General features: G+C 38.2%; 1 protein-coding gene across 1 annotated transcript in view; it reads right to left on the minus strand.

Moving 5' to 3' along the window:
* Positions 1–363: 363 nt before the first annotated feature.
* TSPAN8 (tetraspanin 8) overlaps positions 364–21,951 on the minus strand; it is a 59,142-nt gene continuing 37,554 nt past the window's right edge. The window contains exons 3-7 of the mRNA XM_055118414.1: positions 20,917–20,991; positions 20,707–20,814; positions 12,767–12,898; positions 7,867–8,020; positions 364–446 (exon numbers count right to left, since the gene is read on the minus strand). Of these exons, the coding sequence (XP_054974389.1) occupies positions 364–446; positions 7,867–8,020; positions 12,767–12,898; positions 20,707–20,814; positions 20,917–20,991 (552 nt within the window). The remainder of the gene's footprint in view (positions 447–7,866; positions 8,021–12,766; positions 12,899–20,706; positions 20,815–20,916; positions 20,992–21,951) is intronic.

The raw sequence follows: 21,951 nt of genomic DNA on the forward strand, positions 1-21,951 counted from the left end.
GTGATGGGTGTAACCCAATAAACCTAAGCTCCCTTCAGTCAGGGAGAAAGGACAAACCAATGTTATCCTACAAGCACCATAGCTAGGTATGCATGTGAGCCACAACTGTCACAACAACAGGAGTGACAGAAAGAAGAATGTGATGATGCATAAAAAAAGAGATAAAATTTCACTATCACAACACAGGTACAAAGCAAAGAGAGACACTAAATGGTGTTTCATTTCACTCAGTCCCTCTCAATCTTTTCAACTCGAGGCTTAATTTTAACACCAAAGGTTGTTTGATTAATACACCACACCGAAGAGAGTTTTGCTTCTGAGAATATGCAAATTTGCTGACTTCACCAACAATGGCCTTGCCAGTTAGAGATGAAGATCGTTCCGCTTTTCACACAACTGCTGTACCAAAGGCCCACCTGAACCCATCTGATCTTTCAGGATCAGGCCTGAAAGAGTATTGGTGTAAATAACATAACTTCTATTTCGAATAAAAATGCACATTCATATCATATTCCTTGTCTCTCTCAAATATTTAATAGGACTTAAAGATATATTGGGTTTGGTTCCAAAAGATATTTTAACAGGATGTCTCCTGTTATTCAGAGCACCATACTTTAAAGTTAAAAAAGATACAACAAATTTTTAAAGGAAGTTGACTGATGAGAGCTTGACATATCCATGAATTCATTTCTTGGGCATGATTTGGCAGATCATGATCATAGAAAACATCATACCAAATATCTAGAAAATTTAAAAAAAAGATTAATATTAAACCTGATGGAAAACACTGAAGATAATATAAATAGATAGAAAGCACAATATATAGAGAGAAGAATTCTGGTTATGAATATTTCTTATTTTCCCTAAGTCATTTCTCTGGATAATGAGAACTGCAAATGAGACAGCATTGAGGAAGCTCTTCAAGTTTTTCTATGATATTTTATGGTATGTCTTAATCAAGATTTTAGCTGACTCATTTGCCTCTAGCCAGCCCTATTTGATTGTGCTGCAGGGTTGTCCATGGTGCATGCCTCCTTTCTTGAACTTACCCATAACCTCTTCATAGGGCATCTCTTTATAATTCTGGAAATTCAGACCTCTGGAGGCTAAAAACACCTATTGCTTCTGTAAAAGGTCAGTGATGATCTGTTGAGGGCATTTGCATGCACACTAGTGGTCTTGAATTTCTCTTGCCCTAACTTCTCGCATTGCAAAGTGGAATTTTTTTTAAGTAGCTAAAAATAGTTTCTAAATCTACGGAAAAATCATTTTAATTCAGGAAATCCCTTTGAAGCAAAAGTGCACAGCTGAAAGTCCGGGACATTATTTCCAATTTATTAACTGAGTCTCCTAAAAACGAGGGATCCCAAAATTTTCCTAACTGAGTCTGCAGTTGGTGACATATGTGCCAGACTTTGATGTAGAAAAAGACAGAGATGGCCTAAGAAACATTGCAGATCTAGTTTCCTTCCCAGCAGCGCCCTGAGGAAAGGTGGTGGGAGCTGGAGAAGCCTTGTATGCTGTGTCATCCCATGCTCCAAGTACTCTATGGTATTGCCACTTCCTGCTCATTAATTCTTTCCTGGAAATGCATTTCAAATGAGAATTGAGGCCCCATTTTCTACAAAAAACTCTAATTTACATTGAGAATGTTCCAAAAGTCAGAATTGAGATGAAAATTCTCCTCGCACACCCCCCTTCTCTCTGTCTTACTTTTTAACCTTGATCTCAAGCCTTAAGTCTGGGAGATAAAGGTCAAGAAAGAACAAAGAAAGTGAACACTGTAATGGGATAAAGCAAATATCATCTTTCATGTCCTTGAAATACAAGCTCACCATTTATCAGCAAATTTTACACATATAACTTTCTTTTATTTCACTGCTTCTAGGAAAAATGTCATTCATAAAAGTAGCAAATTTAACTAAACTAAGCATTTTATCAAATAGTAATGTATGGTAAGGTCACAATAAACTTGCTAAATTGTATGCATGATTGCCCATATTGTGAAGTATTATAGAAATAAAAATTAAGATAATCATTATTTTCTCTTCATGGCTCTACTCCTAGCTTCAGTCAACAGCTTTTAGCCTACCGTCATGATTACCAGTGACTCTTCTTGATTTAAGAAAGTGCTGATCATATTTTCATGTTTGCTTGTAAGTTTCTATAGTCAAATATGGAGAAATATGATGGCCTGGGTATTTAATTCAGGGTACTGAGAATTCAAATGTCTAGTGATAACATTTTCTTACCAAAAGAATCATTTTGCATAGATTTTTTTTGGTCTTACAGTCTGAGTAGGTCGACCTAAGAGAGTCTTGCAAACAATTTATTGATCCACTCCATCAATAGGGCTGGAGCAATAGCACAGCAGGTAGGGCATTTGCCTTGCCCACAGCCAACCCAGGTTTGATTCCTCCGCCCCTCTCAGAGAGCCCGGCAAGGTACCGAGAGTATCTCGTCCGCACAACAGAGCCTGGCAAGCTACCTGTGGTGTATTCGATATGCCAAAAACAGTAACAAGTGTACTAGTGCTGCCGCTCAACCTCATATCCCTTCATTCTCAGCAATGGAAAATAATTTATCAAATGCTTCCTTTTCAGCAGGTCCGACTTTGGGGGGAGAAACTCCAAACAATAATAGTGAGTTTTGTGTTGAAATATTGAATGTAATCAAAGTAAAGTAAAAGTAAAGTGAAATTTATCAGTTTCACAGGCGGCGTGGAAGATGAGGAGGAGGGGGGTGGGGGGAGGTATACTGTGATTCTTGGTGGTGGAATATGTGCACTGGTGAAGGGATGGGTGTTCGAGCATTGTATAACTGAGATTTAAACCTGAAAGCTTTGTAACTTTCCACATGGTGATTTAATAAAAGATAAATTTAAAATAATAATAATAATAACAATATTTAGTATGATATCCAGCACTAAGTCATAGTTTAAGGAGTAAATGAGCATAATGTAATATTTAAAAATATATATGTATGTACTATAAATTAGTGATAAAATTAAAGTTCATAAAATCTTTAAAAAAAAGTAACAAGTGTCATAATGGAGACGTTACTGGTGCCCGCTCAAACAAATCGATGAGCAACAAGATGACAGTGATACACTCCATCAAATCCTCTAACTAAAGAGGGGCTAGAGCGATAGCACAGCAGGTAAGGCGTTTGCCTTGCATGTGGCCAAGCCGGGTTCAAATTCCAGCATCCCATATGGTCCCCTGAGCACCGCCAAGGGTAATTCCTGAGTGCAGAGCCAGGAGTAACCCCTGTGCATCGCCGGGTGTGACCCAAAAAGCAAAAAAAAAAATCCTCTAACTAAAGAGACAACGGCTAAAGGCCTAAATGTCTAACTGTGGCAGTGTGGCTTTTTATATTGCATTTTGAGTATAAATACTGCGGAGTGTGGGTGGGTTGTTGGGCCACACCCGGTAGTATCAGAAGTTATTCCTGGCTCTGTGCTCATGGATCTGTCCTGGCAAGCACAGGGTACTATATGGAATACCGAGGGATTATTTACACTGAATTTACAAAGGAGAACAGGAAAAGAGACAGACCTAAATGTTTGACTACTAATATTTATAAGTAAAAGGTAGAAAAATATACATTTGATATATTTTTATAGGCAGAGTCTCTTGCCCCCAAGCCTGGCTTTCTTCACCAGAGCCCCTCAGATGGGGTGGGTTGAGTTTCCCTCCCCGCCCCTAGCAGAGCCTCCGGAGCTGAAGATCTCCGGAACCCAACCACAGGCTCAAAGCCCCTCTCCACACATTTGGACGAGCCTCACACATGAAGGAACCAGCAGAGTAACCCAGGTGTGTGGAACCTGGGGCTGAGATCTCCAAGCCTGCTCAGATTGGGACTGGGCTTCCTCCACCAATCCCCATTTTCTAGCAGCTAGGCAGCCACAACCAGAAACTGCCCCTGTGCCATATAATCCCATCGAGGCTAGCATCCAAGTTCCAAGACTATAAAACAAAGTTCCCTGAAGCACACATCTGTGTGATATCTTATAGCCTAGTTCTCCCTCCCAGAGAAACTGGCAAACTACTGAGGGTTTCCTGCCCATATGGGAGAGCCTGGCAAGCTCCCCATGGCATATTCATATGCCAAAACCAGTAACAATGATGGATCTCATTCCCCTGATCCTGATAGAGCCTCCAATGCGGCACCGTTGTGAAGGAGAGTAAAAAGAGGTTTCTAAAATCTCAGGGCTGGGATAAATGGAGATGTTACTGAGACCACTCCAGAAAATTGACAATCAACAAGATGGTGATGATGATGATGATGATGATATTTTTATAAACTGGATTTTTAAAAACTATTGTAAAAGTTCTTTTTTGTATAAAAGAGGGAATGCAAAATGTTTTCTATTTCAATCAAAAAAGATATGATTTTTTTACAAGGACCTGGAGGATTGCCTCATAGCTGGAAGCCTGCTTCATGAGCGGAGGGGAGAAGGCAGATGGAATAGAGAAGGGGTCACTAAAAAAATGATGGCTGGGGGCTGGAATGATAGCACAGTGGGTAGGGCATTTGCCTTGCATGAGGCTGACCCGGGCTCGATCCCAGCATCCCATATGGTTTCCCAAGCACCGCCAGGAGTAATTTCTGAGTGTGTGACTCAGGAATAACTCTTACACACCAACAGGTGTGAGCCAAAAAGAAAAGAAAATGATGGCTGAAGGAAACAGTTGGGATGGGAGATGTGTGCCGAAAGTAGATAACAACCAAACATGATGACCTCTCAGTGTCTGTTTTGCAAGCCATAATGCCCAAAAGTAGAGCGAGAGTATGGGGAATATTGTCTGCCATGGAGGCAGGGGGAGGGTGGGAAAGGGGGGATGTACCAGGGATATTGGTGGTGGGAAATGTGCACTGGTGGAGGGATGGGTGTTTGATCATTGTGTGATTATAACCCAAACATGAAAGCTTGTAACTATCTCACAATGATTCAATAAAATTTTAAAAAATCTGATTTTTAGATTGAGTTTGAATAAAAAATTCATGAACTAACCATTTATTATGTCTTTATATAGTCTAGAAATCATAATTTAACTGCCATAACTCAAAGTATGTTTTATGTATGATAGCACTGTAGCACTGTCGTCCCATTGTTCATCGATTTGCTTGTGCTCGAGCGGGTACCAGAGACTTGTTACTGTTTTTGGCACATCGAATATGCCACAGGTAGCTTGCCAGGCTCTGCCATACAGGAAGGATACTCTCGGTAGCTTGCCAGGCTCTCCGAGAGAGACGGAGGAATCGAACCCAGGTGGACTACATGCAAGACAAACATCCTGCCCACTGTGCTATTGCTCCAGTGATGATAATGTCATATAAATCCATACCTATTGCTCCAGGGATGGGTTTTACTATTTCCCTATATGGTAAATTATATACATCTTTATAACAACTAATCAGTCATAGTCATAGTCATAGTCATCCTGTTGCTCATCGATTTGCTTGAGCGGGCACCAGTAACATCTCCATTGTGAGACTTATTGTTACTGTTGTTGGCATATCGAATATGCCACGTGTAGCTTGCCAGGCTTTCCGAGAGGGACAGAGGAATCAAACACAGGCTGCATGCAAGGCAAACACCCTACTGCTGTGTTATCGCTCCAGCCCATGCACAACTAATAGTTTATCTAAATATATTCAAAACACTCGAAAATTTCCTACACAATTTCCTCTTGTAGTTCTAATTTTGTATTAAAATATAGGGGCCTAAAAGATAGTACAGTAGGAAGGATGCTTGCTTTGCAAATGGCTGACATGGGTTCATTTCCCAGCATCCCATAAGGTCCCCTAAGCACCATAGAGAGTGATCCCTGAGTGCAGAGCTACAAGTGAGCCCAAAGCACAACTGGAATGAGGAGGAGGAAGAGGAGAAGGAGGAGGAGGAGGAGGAGGAAGTGGAGGAGGAAGAAGAGGAGGAGTATTGCTGGGCAGAAGGAAAAGAAATTTATGGCGATGTTTTTTGTCGAAATGTGAGAGATTTCATTATTTCCCATTGATTATGTTCTGATTTTCTCAGTCTTTATGTTTGAGAAGCTGCTTAAAATCATCTGTGAGTTCTGGCCAGTCTGAATTTCATTCTAACATGGAATTTGACACATATATTGACTTACATTGATACTTCTTATATAGCCTGCTCTTGCATGTCTGCTCTACCACCACACGTATGTGTGCTTTATGTTATACATGTCAAGTTTATACCTTCATGTCACTAGTTCATATTTCTAATTACCATTAATCCAGAATACTATAGCTAAGAAACTAAGAATAGATTACATTTACAACAATAATAGAAACAGGCTTAATGCACAACAGCACTTGACTTTGATTGTATAACCATAAAGAGAACCATATATCTATTGACAGAGAATGCTTCATATTGAGGGTCATTAATTTAGGCTACAAGAAAGTAATATTTAACTGCCCAATTTACAACTTTCTCTAATGGTTAGCTGGAAAAATTCCACCAACCAAATGATCACATAAAACACTAAATTGCTTCAATGCCAGTTAAAATTCCTCTCTGGCAATGATGTGGCACAAGTAAGAGGCAAAAAGCTATGAGAAAACTCTTGAGGCTCGTTGCACAATGGTCCATGAGAATTAAGTGGCTATCACTCAGCTGAGCTAACCAGCACTCACGAGCAGTACTAACCACAGAGACATTTCACACATTGTGCTAAGAATGCTTGCCAACAATCTAAAATTAGACTGTGAGTGAATTCGACTTTTTTTGTGTAAAAGACAAATTTATTATTTAAAAAATAGAGCATATATTTTGATCCAGTAGGTGAAATTTAAATTTTTTTCCTTTTTTTAAAAAATTGAATCATCATGAGATACAGAGTCACAAAGCTGTTAATGGTTGATTTCAGTCATAAAATGTTCCAACACCCATCCCTCTATCAGTGTATATTTCCCACCACCAATGTTCCCAGTTTCCCCTCCACCACCCTCTCCCATGCTATCTATCTGTCTGTCTCTTTCTCTCTCTCTTTCTCCCTCCCTTCTCCCCTCTTTTGGGCATTATGGTTTGCAATGCAGATACTGAGAGGTTAACATGTTTGTTCCTTTACCTATTTTCAGCACACAGTTCTTACACAGAATGATCATTTCCAACTGTCTGTCATAGTGGTCCCTTCTCTATTCCAGCTGCCTTCTCCCCAGGCTTCTAATCATAAAGCAATCCTCCTGGCCCTTGTTTGTCTTATATTCAAATTCACCAAGATCTGGGACTGTTAAAAAAATGCTTCTTTAAAATAGTCTTATTTTATCATCTTGGCAAAAAAATTAGTCATTTTTAAAGTCTGGCTAATGTTCTACAAAGAAAAATGCAAAGAAATTTTATCAAAATAAAAATTCTATTCAGGGTTTTATTTTTCAGTGTCAGTTACCAAACTGGCAAAAATTTAAGCAGAACTTCTTTTAAAACATCTCTGAATTTATAGTGCATATAATAAAAAAACTAAAGACCACTCTTACTCCTTTTTAAGACTTGTCAGATTTCTTTAGAATGGAATAGCAGGAATATGGTTCCCCACATTTTTAAATTTCATTTTTAGGAAAATTGGTGGTTGTGTTTTGAACTTGTTTTTCTTCTAACTTCAGAAAATTTAAACTCATGAGCTAATTTTCCATGGGAAAAGGATCTCTGGAGCTAACAACTGCATGGGTAGGATTTCCTTTTTTTCTGTAGAGAAATAATTCAAAAATAATAGATTTAGTCCTGCTTAGTTCATAAAACTCAAATTACCTCCTCAAAACCCAATGCTGCTACAGGGAGAGGCTGAGTGTTGAGCCTGGAACCCAATGATTTCTCTGGTGACTAGGTTTTCCTGAACTCACCATAAGGATTTGCTAGAATTAATGAACAGAAACGCGAATGAAAAGTCAATATTGCAAGATCGTACTGTACCTCAATCATTGCCATTCCAAATGCTAGTCCAATCACAATGTTAAGATTATCTTTAATTGTCTGTTTTACAAAACTTACACATATCTGTTTAAAAAAGAAAAACAAATAAAAAGTTACCATTAATGAAACTTTGACAACTGAATGGTGCTTAGAGGCTAATTGCATGTTTTCCCATTCAAAAAATAACCATTTAATTTATAAATGTTGGAATTTTTACAGTTGGTCTGAAATGCTTTAAGTAGAGATTAAATTTTTGAAAAATCTTATTTTAAAAATCTTATTTTAAAAATGAAAGCTTACATTATAATTGATTGACACCCAATCCGGAGCTTGCATAGCACATGGTCTGCTGAGCACTGACAGGAGGAATTCCTAAGTGCAGATCTAGGAGTAACCTCTGGGCATCTCTGGGTGAGCTCCACCCCACCCCAAAACAATAATAAATTTTTCATTTTGGTTGTTTTTTTTTCATAGTGACAGTAATATACTCAACACAAAGAAATTGGATATCCATATCATGTTCTTTGCCCTCCAAAAAAACTGCAGTTGTGATTTGTCTAAATATATTAGAAAGCATTTGGGAAGCAAAATGTTCCTTTTATCTTCTACTTGATGAATTCATTCTAAAGTAATTTTTACCCTTATTGCATATATTTTAGGTTTATAATCTGCAGTAGAAAGCTCCTGGTTGGGTATCAATCAATTATAATATAATTTTTTATTTTTAAAATAAGATTTTCAAAAATTTCTTGTTTCTTATGATAGTTACTTTTATCCTAACAAGAAAAAAAGAGAAAAGAAAATGTTAAACATTACTATACCCCTACTTTAAAGCATTACAGACCAGCTGTAAAAATTCCAACATTTATAAATTTAAATGAGTAATTTTTGAATGGGAAAAAATACTAAAGATTTATAATAATGTTGTCTGTACTGCCAGAAACATGTATCATCCTTATATAAGATGATAAAACTTACACGTGCAAAGGGCTAAGAGAAAATACTGCTATTTTTGAAATAAAAGTTTACCACAGGGCTGACAAAGACAGTGTTTCCCTTCATTCTAAATGGATGTCTTCTCTTCTGATCCAAAGGGGTAAATATTATAGGAAGTTATTGCATACTATATTATCTTAGTCACATTAATTATACTTCTGCCCTTCTTACCTACATCCCCCAGCACCAGATTGTCTTGGGGAAAAAGGGAGGGGAAAGTATGAATTATAACCACTCCAGACTTTTCTTTTTTTCCAGACTTCTTGCAAATGACATAAGGCAGTTGGAAATATTTTTATGAATTTATAGTCTTCCTTTGGGAAACTGCTATAACTATCAATCTGTTGATTATGTGTGAATAAAGAATATGTATTATTTTCTAGGATAATGCCAGACTTTTCAAAATCTATCCTGGGGTGGGCAGGGAAGTTAAGGGGGGACAGCCTCATTATACTGGTGGTGAGGAAGGCTAAGACCTGGAGGCCACTTCTGGTGAGTGCGGGGGGTCTCTGAGGCAGTGCAGGGAACTATATGATCTAGGGAACCAATTTAGGGCCTCTCACATGCTATGCAAAAATTCTACCACTTGAGACCTCTTCCTGGTGAGGAGATATTTCTCAAAATTAAAGAGAAAATGAAACAGAATGCAAGTAGCAATCTGCAAAAAGAATTTATACAATGAAAAAAATTATAATTTTTCATTTACCCTATGTATATTTCTTTATACCACATTCATCATCTCTTTTCCTTAGAGATATTGAAACATTAAGAAAGGAGGAATATACATTGCAGCACTGTTCACAATAGCCAAAATATGGAAACAACCCGAGTGCCCTAAAACAGATGACTGGTTAAAGAAACTTTGGTACATCTACACAATGGAATACTATGCAGCTGTTAGGAGAGATGAAATCATAAAATTTGCTTATAAATGGATAAACATGAAGGGTATCATGCTAAGTGAAATGAGTCAGAAAGAGAGGGACAGACATAGAAGGACTGCACTCATTTGTGGAGTGTAAGGCTGACACACAAGGACGGTAGATACAAAAGTCAGGGGGATTTCCCCATAGCTGGAAGGAAGACTGCTTCATGAGCGGAGGGGAGAAGGCAGATGGAATAGAGAAGGGATCACTAAGAAAATGATGGCTGAAGGAATCAGTTGGGATGGGAGATGTGTGCCGAAAGTAGATATGGACCAAACATGATGACCTCTCAGTGTCTGTGTTGCAAGCTATAATGCCCCAAAGTAGAGAGAGAGTATAGGGAATATTGTCTGCCTTAGAGGCAGGGGGAGGGTGGGAAAAGGGGTGTATACCTGAGATATTGGTGGTGGGGAATGTGCACTGGTGAAGGGATGGGTGTTTGATCATTGTGAGACTGTAACCCAAACATGAAAACTTGTAACTATCTCATGGTGAATCAATACAATTTAAAATAAAAAAAAAGAAAAGAAAGGAAGATTATAAATAATATTTTTGGGGTACACCTTGTGGTGCTCAAGGCTTTCTCCTGTGTCTGTGCTCAGGGATTTCTTCTGATAGGCTCTTGGGACCATATGAGGTGCCAGGTATCAAATCTGGGTTGGTCACATGCAAAGGGAGCACCTTACTCTCTGTTGTACTATCTTTCCAATTCCTGATTCAGTTTCGAAAGGTTGGAGGACTTACAATTTTTTATTATTTCTTAAGGCCACACACCAATAAAATAACTTGTAGTAGTCTCTAGTGATACCTTGAATTTCTGAGGTATCTGTTGCTGTCTTCCTTTTCATTTCAATAAAATTAGTCCAGTTATTTTTTTCTTTGTGAATGTAACTAAGAATTTGTCAATCTTCCTAATTTTTTGGATAAATGAGCTTTTGGATTCATTGATCTTCTATAATGACCTTTTTGCTTCCATATTGTTGATGTCTGCTCTAAGCTTTATTATTTTTCTCTTGATAAATTTGGCTTCTAATTTTTTTATTTTTTCAGTATCTTCCTCTCTTTTTTCTTTAGTGTTGGGTTGGATCACACCTACCAGTGCTCAGACCACTTCTAACCCTGTGCTACATTTTCCTTCCAGTATACATTCAGCCCTTTGAGCTATTTCATCAGCCCAAGTATCAAAATAGATATAATTCAGTTATTAATTTGGACTTTCTTTGTTTCTTGATAAAGACATTGCCATGAAGTTTCCTCTTAAGACAGCTTTTGCTATGACCCACGAACTTGTAACTTGTATCTTTATTCTCTTTTATTTCCTAAAATTTTTAAATTTCTTATTTGATGTATTTTTTGACCTAGCTTCACCCTTACACCATTGCTTGAGTCCTTGAGATTGGGCAACCATGCAAATCAGAATCAGCCATCCTTGTTCTTTGGATCAAATCTCTTATTTGAATCTGAGTCCTGCATTCATATGCATGTTCCAAGATTCCTCACTTGAAAAGTTTCCCAAAGTTATTTGCTGGTCGTAGCTGTGCCTGTCCTTGGTCAGGTTACACGTAGAATCCTTTGGATATTTATGTTGCTGCAACTTAGACCCAGTGAAATTCGCAAATCATGTGGCCCAGCCACCACTTAACATCTTAAAGGAAAAAGAATCTACTTTGAGAGCAGCAGCAATTGTACAGTGGGTGGGGTGCTTGCCTTGCACAGCAGTAACTGAGTTCAATCTCTGTTATCTCAGAAATAATTCCTGACTGCAAACCCAGAGATAACCCCTGAGCTGGATGTGTCCTTCCCCATCCTCTCCCAAAAGATATGCTTTTATAATGTCAAACTACAACTTCCAAACTTAAAAATGTACCTGTCGAGGGGCTGGAGTGATAGCACAGCGTGTAGGGTGTTTGCCTTGCACGTGGCCAACCCGGGTTCAATTCCCAGCATCCCATATGATCCCCTGAGCACCACCAGGAGTGATTCCTGAGTGCAGAGCCAGGAGTAACCCCTGTGTATTGCCAGGTGTGACCCAAAAAGAAAAAAAATGTACCTGTCAAGGAATCAGGCGGGGGGGTTGGGATCTGGGGCTGGAAACTGAGGACATTGTTGGAACAAAGTTGACATTGTTGGCAGGATTAGTATTGGAAAATTGCATGCCTGAAATTCAACTCTGAATAACTTTGTAAATCAGCAGCATCAGCATCAGCATCATTATCCCGTTGATCGTCAATTTTCTGAAGGGGTCTCAGTAATGTCTCCATTTGTTTTAGCTCTGAGATTTTGGAAGCCTCTCTTTACTCGTCCTTCCCAGTGGTGCCGCATTGGAGGCTCTTTCAGTGTCAGGGGATTAAGACACATTACTGTTACTGGTTTTGGCATATAACTTAATAAAAAGTTAATTAAAAAAATCTTTAATCTCTTTTTGGGAAGGGCTTTCAAGCAGTGTTCTTCTGAAGTGCGGAAGTTACTTCCTGTGATTTCAACCAACAAGGCTGGTGGTTTAATGCAAAGAACTGAAAACACAATGCCTTTTGGGCCCTGAGTACTACTTACCTGAATCACCCCCAGTGGTTCTCAGAGACCTCCAGACCTGAACCCAGCAGTGCTTGAAGGTCTTTGGGCTACACTGAATGATGTTCAGAGGACCAAGTAAAGCTGGAGATTGAACCAATGTTAGTCATAAGCAAGATACAAACTTAACATCTGTACTATCTCTCCAACTTCTACTCATATCTTTGAATGAGTATTTCTTGCTAGAGGTGATTCCTAGGACTTTTATATCATTATTACAATTGTAATTATTTCTTTATAATTTTTGTCCACAAAATCTATTGTGCTTCAATAGAATTTCACTGTGAAAGGAAAGTAAATGAACCACTTTCTATGTCAAATTTAATTTAGTTCTTACCTGTCTGTAAACTCTTCTTCCGCCATAATTTACACAATCATCTGCTTCATTAACACAGTCACATGATTTGTGATTCTCAGCAAAATTGCTTCCCCAATCAACAGCTCCATTGACCAAACCACAGCATTTATACTGTTTGATGAAAAGTAGATATACAAAGACAGGCATTAAAGAGCATAGAACATTGGCAATGTATTAAATCATATTCTTCTGAAATCATTAAGATGAATGCTGTACCGAGACAAATAGTTCACATTCCTACCTCTCAATACAAAAGCAAAAATGGAATATTCCTTCTCTATAGTCTTAATACAAATGAATAAAAATAGAGTTGTAGACGCAAGTCTAAAGAATTTCAAGAAAGGCTGAAAATTCCCCCATCTACTCTTGTCTTATTTTGTTTGGGACAGCATCTGGCTGTGCTTAAGGTTTACTTCTGACTCTAAGTTCAAGGGATGACTCCTGTTGGGACATAGGGGACCATTTGAGGTGCTGAGGTGGAGCCTATATCAGTTGCAAGGCAATCACTCTGCCCACTGTATTCTTTCTCTATTACATTATTTACTTTTATATCTAATAGAGTAAGAACATAGCGGCAGAATCTAATCAATGCATCCAAGATTTTAGTAAAGGCATATTTATAGAGAAGAAGAGAGTCCAGTTATCTGTAAAGAACTCTGGTTCCAAAAAGATAAGTGGTTTTATAATGTTTTCAACTCCTGATCTCTGATCATTTTTGGAAAGAGAAGGAAAATGCTAAAAGGTATCTCAGAAGACCAAAATAATGACCAGGGGCTTGTAAAATATGGTAGTAAGTGCAAATAAAGGAAGAGAATCATAGAATAATGCAAAAAAATTCAAATCCAGAATGAATCAAAATATGGGGAAACAATGATGAAAAAGTAAAGGGACAGAAACCAAGACATGATAAGCCAGTGGCTCAGAGTATATAACTTACTAGATTAAAGTAAGCATCCCACAGTTTGCTCTCCTATCTTCTTTCTCTGTTAGAAAGAAAATTTTTCAAGAAGAAAGGTATGGGAGTCTCGGGCTGGGGCTGATACTGGCGTGCGCTCTGCCGAGACTCGACCTGGGTGGCCACACTTTGGTGCAGCCGCTTTGCTGCTGATTGACAACGATCTGGAGGCTAGCTCGACTACTTTTGGTCCCAGAAACTTCTTGCAGCCATGTCTCTAGACTGTGAGCTAAGCCATTGCCCCACACCAGCCGAGGAGGGGAAATATCCTTCTCTCGGGTTTTTTTCCCTTATCAGGGAGAAGCAGCATGCCGTCTGCCATATTATGAGGACTATAAGCAGGTACAAACTTGGTGGCACGGGAAGGAGAAAAAAAAAGATAGTTATGTACTTGGAACAGCAGGACGCTTGGCTGGGGCTGATACCGGCACATGCTCCTCTGAGACTCGACCCAGGCGGCCACACTTTGGTGCTGATTGACCACGATCCGGAGGCCAGCTAGACTACTTTTGGTCCCAGAAATTGCTTGCAGCCATGTCTCTAGACTGTGAACTAAGCCATTGCCCCATACTGCCCCAGGAAGAGAAATGATGCAATTTCTAACATAAATCTCCCTGGACTTAACTACTAAAATACAGAAATCCTAAACCATGCAGCAGCTACTGTGGCCGCACAACTTCATATCTCTTCAATCTCAGCAATGGAAAACTAATTATCAAATGCTTCCTTGTCAGTAGGGCTGGTTTTTTTTGGGGGGGGGTGGAAACTCCAACAACAATAGTGAGTTTTGTGTTGAAATATGGAATATAATCAAGGTAAAGAGAAAATGGGGTGAGGTTTATCAGTTACGCAGGTGGGGGTAGGTGTGGGGGTGGGAGGTATACTGGGGTTTTTGGTGGTGGAATATGGGGACTGGTGAAGGGATGGGTGTTTGAGCATTGTATAACTGACACATAAGCCTGAGAACTTTGTAACTTTCCACATGGTGATTGAATAAAATAAATAATTAAAAAAAAAAAAGAAGAAGAAGAAAGGTATGGGAAAATGCTAGGGAAAATAGAATCAAGACTGGATGGTTTTCCAGTCTTTTTGGAAAACAATGTGGGAATTCTTCAAAAAACTATAATTAAGCTTCCATAGCACCCAACAATACTACTTCTCAAAACATACCCCAGGGGTAGAAAAGAACACAGAAGAAATGCAATCTGGACTTCTATGTTCATTTCAGCACTGTTGACAATAGCCAAAATCTGGAAACAATCCAAGTACCCCAAAGAGACAACTAGTTAAAGAAATAATGGTACATCTACACAATGGAATACTATGCAGCTGTTAGGAAGAATGAAGTCAATAAATTCGCTTAATAAATGGATGAGTACCATACTGAATTAAATGAGTCCGAAGAGAATAGACACAGAATTATTGCACTCATTGGTAACATATATACATATATATACTTTATATATATTTAAATATATATATTATATATTTTTAATATATTTAATATATATTTTATATATATTTTTTCTGTGTTGCAAACCATAATTCCCAAAAGGAAAGGGGGAGAGAGAGAAAAAAAGAGAGAGAGAGAGAAAAAAAAAGAAAAATATCTGTCAGAGAGGCAGGCCAGGGATGTGGGGCTTGGGGAGTAGCAGGAGGTATAGTGGGTAAATTGGTGGTGGGAAATGTGTAGTGGTGGAGAGACAGATTTTGGAACATTGTATAACTTAAACCCAATCATGAACAGCTTTGCGACTGTGTATTTCATGGTGATTCAATTAAAAGAAAAAAAGAAAAGAGGAAATGGAAATATATCCCCTACTCATGGATTGGGTGGATGAATGTAATCAAAATGCAGAATCTCCTGCCACCTCGCCAGGCTGTCTTCACTGGGGCTCCCTTGGAGAGGGGTGGATTGAGTTCCCCTCCCTGCCCCAAGCAGAACCCTGGCAGTTGAAAACCTCCAGAACCCAGCCATAGCTATGGTCAAGGCCACTATCCACATGCTTGGACGAGCCTCACCCATGAAGGAACCGACAGAGGAACCAGATATGCGGGACCCGTGGCTGAGATCTCCAAGCCTGCTCAGATCGGGACTGGTCCTCCTCTACCCAGATCCCAAGTTTTCCAGTAGCTTGGCAGTCACACCCAGAAACTGCCCCTGGCACCATGTAATCTCATTAATGGCCAAGATCCAGAGACTATAAAACAAAGTTCCCGGGAGAGAGAAACGCAGAATCTCCTGCCCCTGCATCAGGTTGTCTTCACTGGGGTTCTGCAACCTCATTCTTATTTATTTATTTTTTCCTGAATGGCAGAGCCTGGCAAGCTACCCGTGACATATTTGATAAGCCAAAAACAGTAACAACAATGTATTCTTCGTGTTTCTGGAGAGGGCAGACACCATTCGGCTACACTATCACACAACAGGGTCAAATGAAGACGTTACTGGCACCCACTCGAGCAAATCGATGAACAAAGGGATGACAGTGATACAGTGAATATAATCAAAATAGCAATACTTGCGAACCATATTGCCCAAATGTAGAGGGAGAGTAAGAAGGAAAGCGTCTGCCATAGAGACAGGGGTGGGTGGAGTGAGGGTGGCAGGAGGGAAACTGGGGACATTGGTGGTGGGAAAGGTACACTGGTGAAGGGATGTGTGTTCTATCATTGCGTGACTGAAACTGAATCATGAAAGCTTTGTAACTCTATCTCACAGTGATTAAAAAAACCTACAGTAAATTTAAATGTAAGGTAAAGACATTTTGAACAGATCCAAAATGAAATATTTTGGCTAAGTAAAAGAATATATTTAGAAGGAAAAAATGACAATACTCCCCCCCAAAACATTGTACAAATCCAATGCAATCCCTTTAAGGATAGCCATAGAATTTTTTTTTAAAGAAACACAACAAGCACTCCTTAAATTTCTATGAAATAATAAACTCCTCTAACAAACTAAAACAGCCCTTGGGAAAGAAAATGGGAAGCATCACTTTATCCAACTACAAACTGTACTACAAAATGATAGTAATTAAAACAACATGGTATTGGAATAAAGACAGACCCTTACATCAATGAAATAGGCATGAATATCGTAAGACAAACCCTCAGGGATATAATGAGTTAATCTTTGATAAAGGAGCAAAAAATATTAAGTGGAGAAAGGAAAGCTTCTTCACCAAGTGGTGTTGGGGAAACTGGCCAGCTACAAGCAAAAAAAAAATTAGTGCCATGCACAAAAATTAAATCAAAATAGATTAAAGTCCTTGATATCAGACTTGAAACCATAAGGTACATAAAAAACATAGACAGAATGCTCCATGATATTGAATCTAGAGGCATCGTCAACGATGAAACACCACTGACCAAGTGGAAGCAAAGATAAACAAATGGGACAGTATTAAACTAAGAAGTTACTGCAATTCAAATAAAACAACAGTCCACAGAATGATAAAAATATTTACCCAGCTTTCATCTGATAAGGGATCAATATTATACATATATATATATATAAGACACTGGTAGAACTTTACAAGAAAAACAACTCCAATCTCATCAAAATATGGGGATAAGAGATGAATAGTAACTTCCTGAAAAAAATACAAATGGCCAAAAGGCACATGAAAAAGTGCTCTGTGTCACTCATCATCAGGGAAATGCAGAACAAAACAAAATGAGTTATCATCACACACTTCAAAGACTGGCAAACATCAAAAAGAACTAATGCTGGCTTGAATGCAGACAGAAAAGTACTCTCATTTACTGCTGGTGGGAATAGAAATTGGTCCACTCTTTCTGGAAAATAATAGGGACATTCCTCAAAATACTGGAAATTGAGCTTCCATATGACCCAGCAATACCATTCCTGAGGATATACCCTAGTGGCCCAAAAACACAATGCAGAAACACCATTGGCACTACTATATTCATTGCAGTACTATTCACAATAGTCAAAATCTGGAAACAAAGTTCCTGAGAGCAGAGGAATGAATAAAGAAACTTTGGTACATCTACACAGATGAAATACTATACAATTGTTAGTAAAATGAGTCATGAAATTTGCTTATACACAGATGGTCATAGAGTATTATGCTGAGTGAAATCAGTCAGAAGGAGAGAGACAAACATAGAATGCTTGTACTCATTTGAAGGATAAATAATAAGCATAGTATGTGAATAATCCCCAAGGACAGTAGAAATAAGGGTCAGGAGGATTTGTCCACGGTAGAAAGCTTTTCACAAAGAGGGGGAGTGTGGTTAGGACAGAGAAGGGACCTCAATGACAATGATAGTTGGAAATGACCACTTTGGACAAAACCTGAGTGCTGAAAAGAGGTAAATGATATGCACAATATCCTTTTTTAATTACAAACCATAGTGCCTAAAGGGGAGAAAGAGAGAGAGAGAGAGGAAACATCTGTCACTGAGGCAGGCTGTGGGGGTGGTGGTGGGGTGGTGGGTGGAAACTGAGGACATTGGTGGGGAGAAATGTTCACTGGTGAAGAGATGAGTGCTGGAACATTGTATGGCTGAAACTCAATTATGAACAATTTGAAACTGTATATCTCACAGTGATTCAATAAATAAATATATATTTTTTAAAAGCAGGAGTAATATGGGATCTAAAGTGGGCATAATTCTATAGAAGAGTGAATTGACGATATAGTTATTGGGTAGCTAAGAGAAGTGTAATATAATGGAATTAAATAAGAGTTGATTCATATTAGATTTCAACTCTTAGGTATGATCATTAAATAATTTTATAAGCTCTATCCAAATAATAATTAGAAAATGCTATAAAAATTCATCTGGCAGTTAAAAATCCTAGGACATTACAACTTCAAAACAGAGCTATTAGAAGTCACAAAAGACTTTTATTTTAATTGCAACATGTGGAAACATTTACTTTTACTTCTGAATCTATAGAAGGACTAAATGATGTATATTTTAGGAGGCAGATTTTATTTCAAATGATGAATTAAAACAGCAACATGCTGGGGTGTAATTAAGATAAGAAGGGCAAAAATTGGTAACTTTTAGATCTTTAAGATTTGATTATAGACTAGCATGACTATAAAATATTTGAATTAATAAATTTAAATATCATATAAAATTTATCTCTCCTCTAAGATTTTAAAATTCCAAGAGCCACAGATGTGAATCAGTGATAGAGCATATAACTTGAACATCTGAGAGCCTGGGTTAAACTTCTAGCATAGCAAATATATTTATAAGATGAATTTACTTGTAGCTAACATGGTGAAAATTATGGGGGGAAATGTGGTTAGAAGGAATTTTACAAAGTCATATTTTATTCACATTTTCAAGTAGACGTGTATTTGGAAATAAAGAGAAATGTAGAAAGATCATTTCACAGATGTGAAATGATGTGAAGGCAGGCAAGCAGAATTGTTTGTGATCCTAAAAAGAAAAATCATACCAGATTGAAGTTTTTTATAGTCACATTTAGCAAAGTTAAATAATTAATTAGGAGCTCAGATAGTAACATGCCTTCAATCAATACCTGTACAAGTTTTGACTTTACTCTCAACAGCAAAACAGAAAAGAAAAAAAAATGAGGTCTTCAAAACTCATTTAAAAGAATTGACAAGTCAACCAACCTGGGCAAAAAATTCTAACCCTATCACTTGTTAGCTCAGACCTTTCAAACCCAAATATCATCTGTAAAATATGGAAAATGAGAACAATGGTATTATCCATAATGGTATTATCCATCCCATAGAGTTACTGTGAGAACTAAATGGACAACTAAATAAAAAAATCTGACACATAGCAAGCAGCAATAAATGCTGCAGGGCACGAGGAGACATAGCCAGGAAAGGGCAGAACAAGAAAATACTGAGAAGGGGAAATAGAGTGGGGGGAAGAGAGAGAGAGAGAGAGAGAGAGAGAGAGAGAGAGAGAGAGAGAGAGAGAGAGAGAGAGAGAGAGAGAGAGATTAAAGCAATTGTTGATTTGACTCAATCTTTCTAAAATATTTATTTTCTTCCAAACTGTTACAGAACTTGATAATAAACTAGAAAATGAGCAAGAATAATGTATGTTTCTTATTCCACTGGGGCAGAATACTACTCAAAAATGGAGTGTTTATATGCAAAATGGACGCAGAATCTCCTACCTCTGCACCAGGCTTTCTTCATCGGGGCCCCTCGGAGGCGGGGCGCCTTGGGTTTCCCTCCCGGCCCCAAGCAGAGCCCCGGCAGCCGAAAACCTCTGGAACCCAGCCAAAGCCATGCTCAAGGCCACTCTCCACACACTCGTCACATGCGTGACAGGCCTCACGCATGAAGGAACCAGCAGAGGAACCCAGGCATGTGGGACCCGGGGCTGAGATCTCCAAGCCTGCTCAGATTAGTACTGGGCCTCCTCCACCCAGACCACCCATTTTCCTGTAAAATGTGACTGTAGCTTGGCAGTCACACCCAGAAACTGCCCCTGGCACCAAGTAATCTCATCAACGGCCAAGATCCAGAGACTATATAAAAAACAAAGCTCCCAGAAGTGCACGTGTAGTCAAACCCACTGATGTGCCTAAAGCAGCACACATGTGTTTGGTTTTAACATACTTGCTTGTATTCTCTGATATACATTTTCCATCCCCTTTAGAGAGCCTGGCAAGCTGCCGAGAGAATCCCACCTGCACGGAAGAGCCTGGCAAGCTCCTTGTGGCATTTTCGATATGCCAAATATAGTAACAATAACAGGTCTCTTTCCGCTGACCCAGAAACAGCTTCCAATCGTTGGGAAAGATGAGTAAGGAGAGAGAGGCTGCTAAAATCTCCAGGCTGGGATGAATGGATACATTACTGGTGCCCGATTCAGCAAATCAATGAACAACGGGATGACAGTGATAGTAAATAAGCCATTTAAGGAAAAAATTAGGTAAACATGCCTGAACTATGACCAACTCTGTAAATAACCTACAAATTATAGTTACCGTTTCTTGATATGCAATCAGAATTTCCTGGAAATGCTTTGCACTTTCATCTGTTGATTCCAAAAGCTTGACATTTTTAGACATAGTATCTCTAAAAATGAAGTCAATCTGAAGGGTGAAAAAGATATGCATTGTTAAATCATTACACCAGAAGCCAAGTCTTATCATTTTTCACACTTTTTGAAAACCATCAAATCTATGTGTACATACCTGAGATTTGAAAGCAAATGATAAGATGCCTGCTGTCACCTGCATGATTAAGAGCACAAACAAGCTTACAAAAAACTGAAAGAAAAAAAGAAAAAAGAATGAATTATACTTCCCCTAATACATTCAGTGGCATCTTGAAACATTTCAGTCTGGCACTTCTTTCTGCAGTTAGATTGAATAATAATTGGAATATTAACCTCATACTTCATTTATTCTGTCCCAATAAGTAACTTTGGGGTCATTACTATAAAGAAATATTGGCTTCAAAGATTGACCAAGGAAAGTGTTAAAGACAAAACAAAATGTATTGATAAAAATTAGTAGGAACAGTATGATGTGAATGGAATAAAGCTTAAAAGCCTTGATGAAATTATTGAGTATTATTCTTCCTCCTTCATCAAATACTAAATTGGAACTGTGTCCAAAACCATATTTCCACCACTAAGAATAACCTGCAGGCTTATTATAAATGTAAATTCCTGAAACCTAAACCAGATTGACTAAATCAGAATTTTGGAAAAGCAGTTCACAAATTAGCTTTCTGAAAAAAATCACCAAAACTTAACACAGCTTCCCTAGTAAATTAAGTCACCCAAATGCAAAGGGGCCTTATTACAAGGCACCCATTTTAGCTATTATAAAAGTCCCTTCAAACTCTGTCTCCCCTCATTTAAAACAGTAAAATATATGTTTGTATTGACCCAATATCATAAAAATAAATAAAATATAATGCTTATGTCATATGTGTAAATACAATAAATATTTGATGATATTATCTAATAGGTTTTCTAAATTCACTATTTTTTTCTACATATGTTAAAATCAGTGCCTGTGGTTACCGCTATGTAATAATCCTGATTGAAGCTTTCTAAGTGACAAATCTGATTTCACCCTTTTATCTTTTTTTTTTAGCATGAACCTGATTTGACAGCACTCCACACTCAGACTTTATTTCCATCATTTACTGAAAATAAATTGTATCACTTCAAGCCATATACAAGAGTTTGTGATACCCCAAATAGGTTCCCATTGCAT

Source organism: Sorex araneus, chromosome 10 (assembly GCF_027595985.1).
Source record: "Sorex araneus isolate mSorAra2 chromosome 10, mSorAra2.pri, whole genome shotgun sequence".
Classification (NCBI taxonomy): domain Eukaryota; kingdom Metazoa; phylum Chordata; class Mammalia; order Eulipotyphla; family Soricidae; genus Sorex; species Sorex araneus.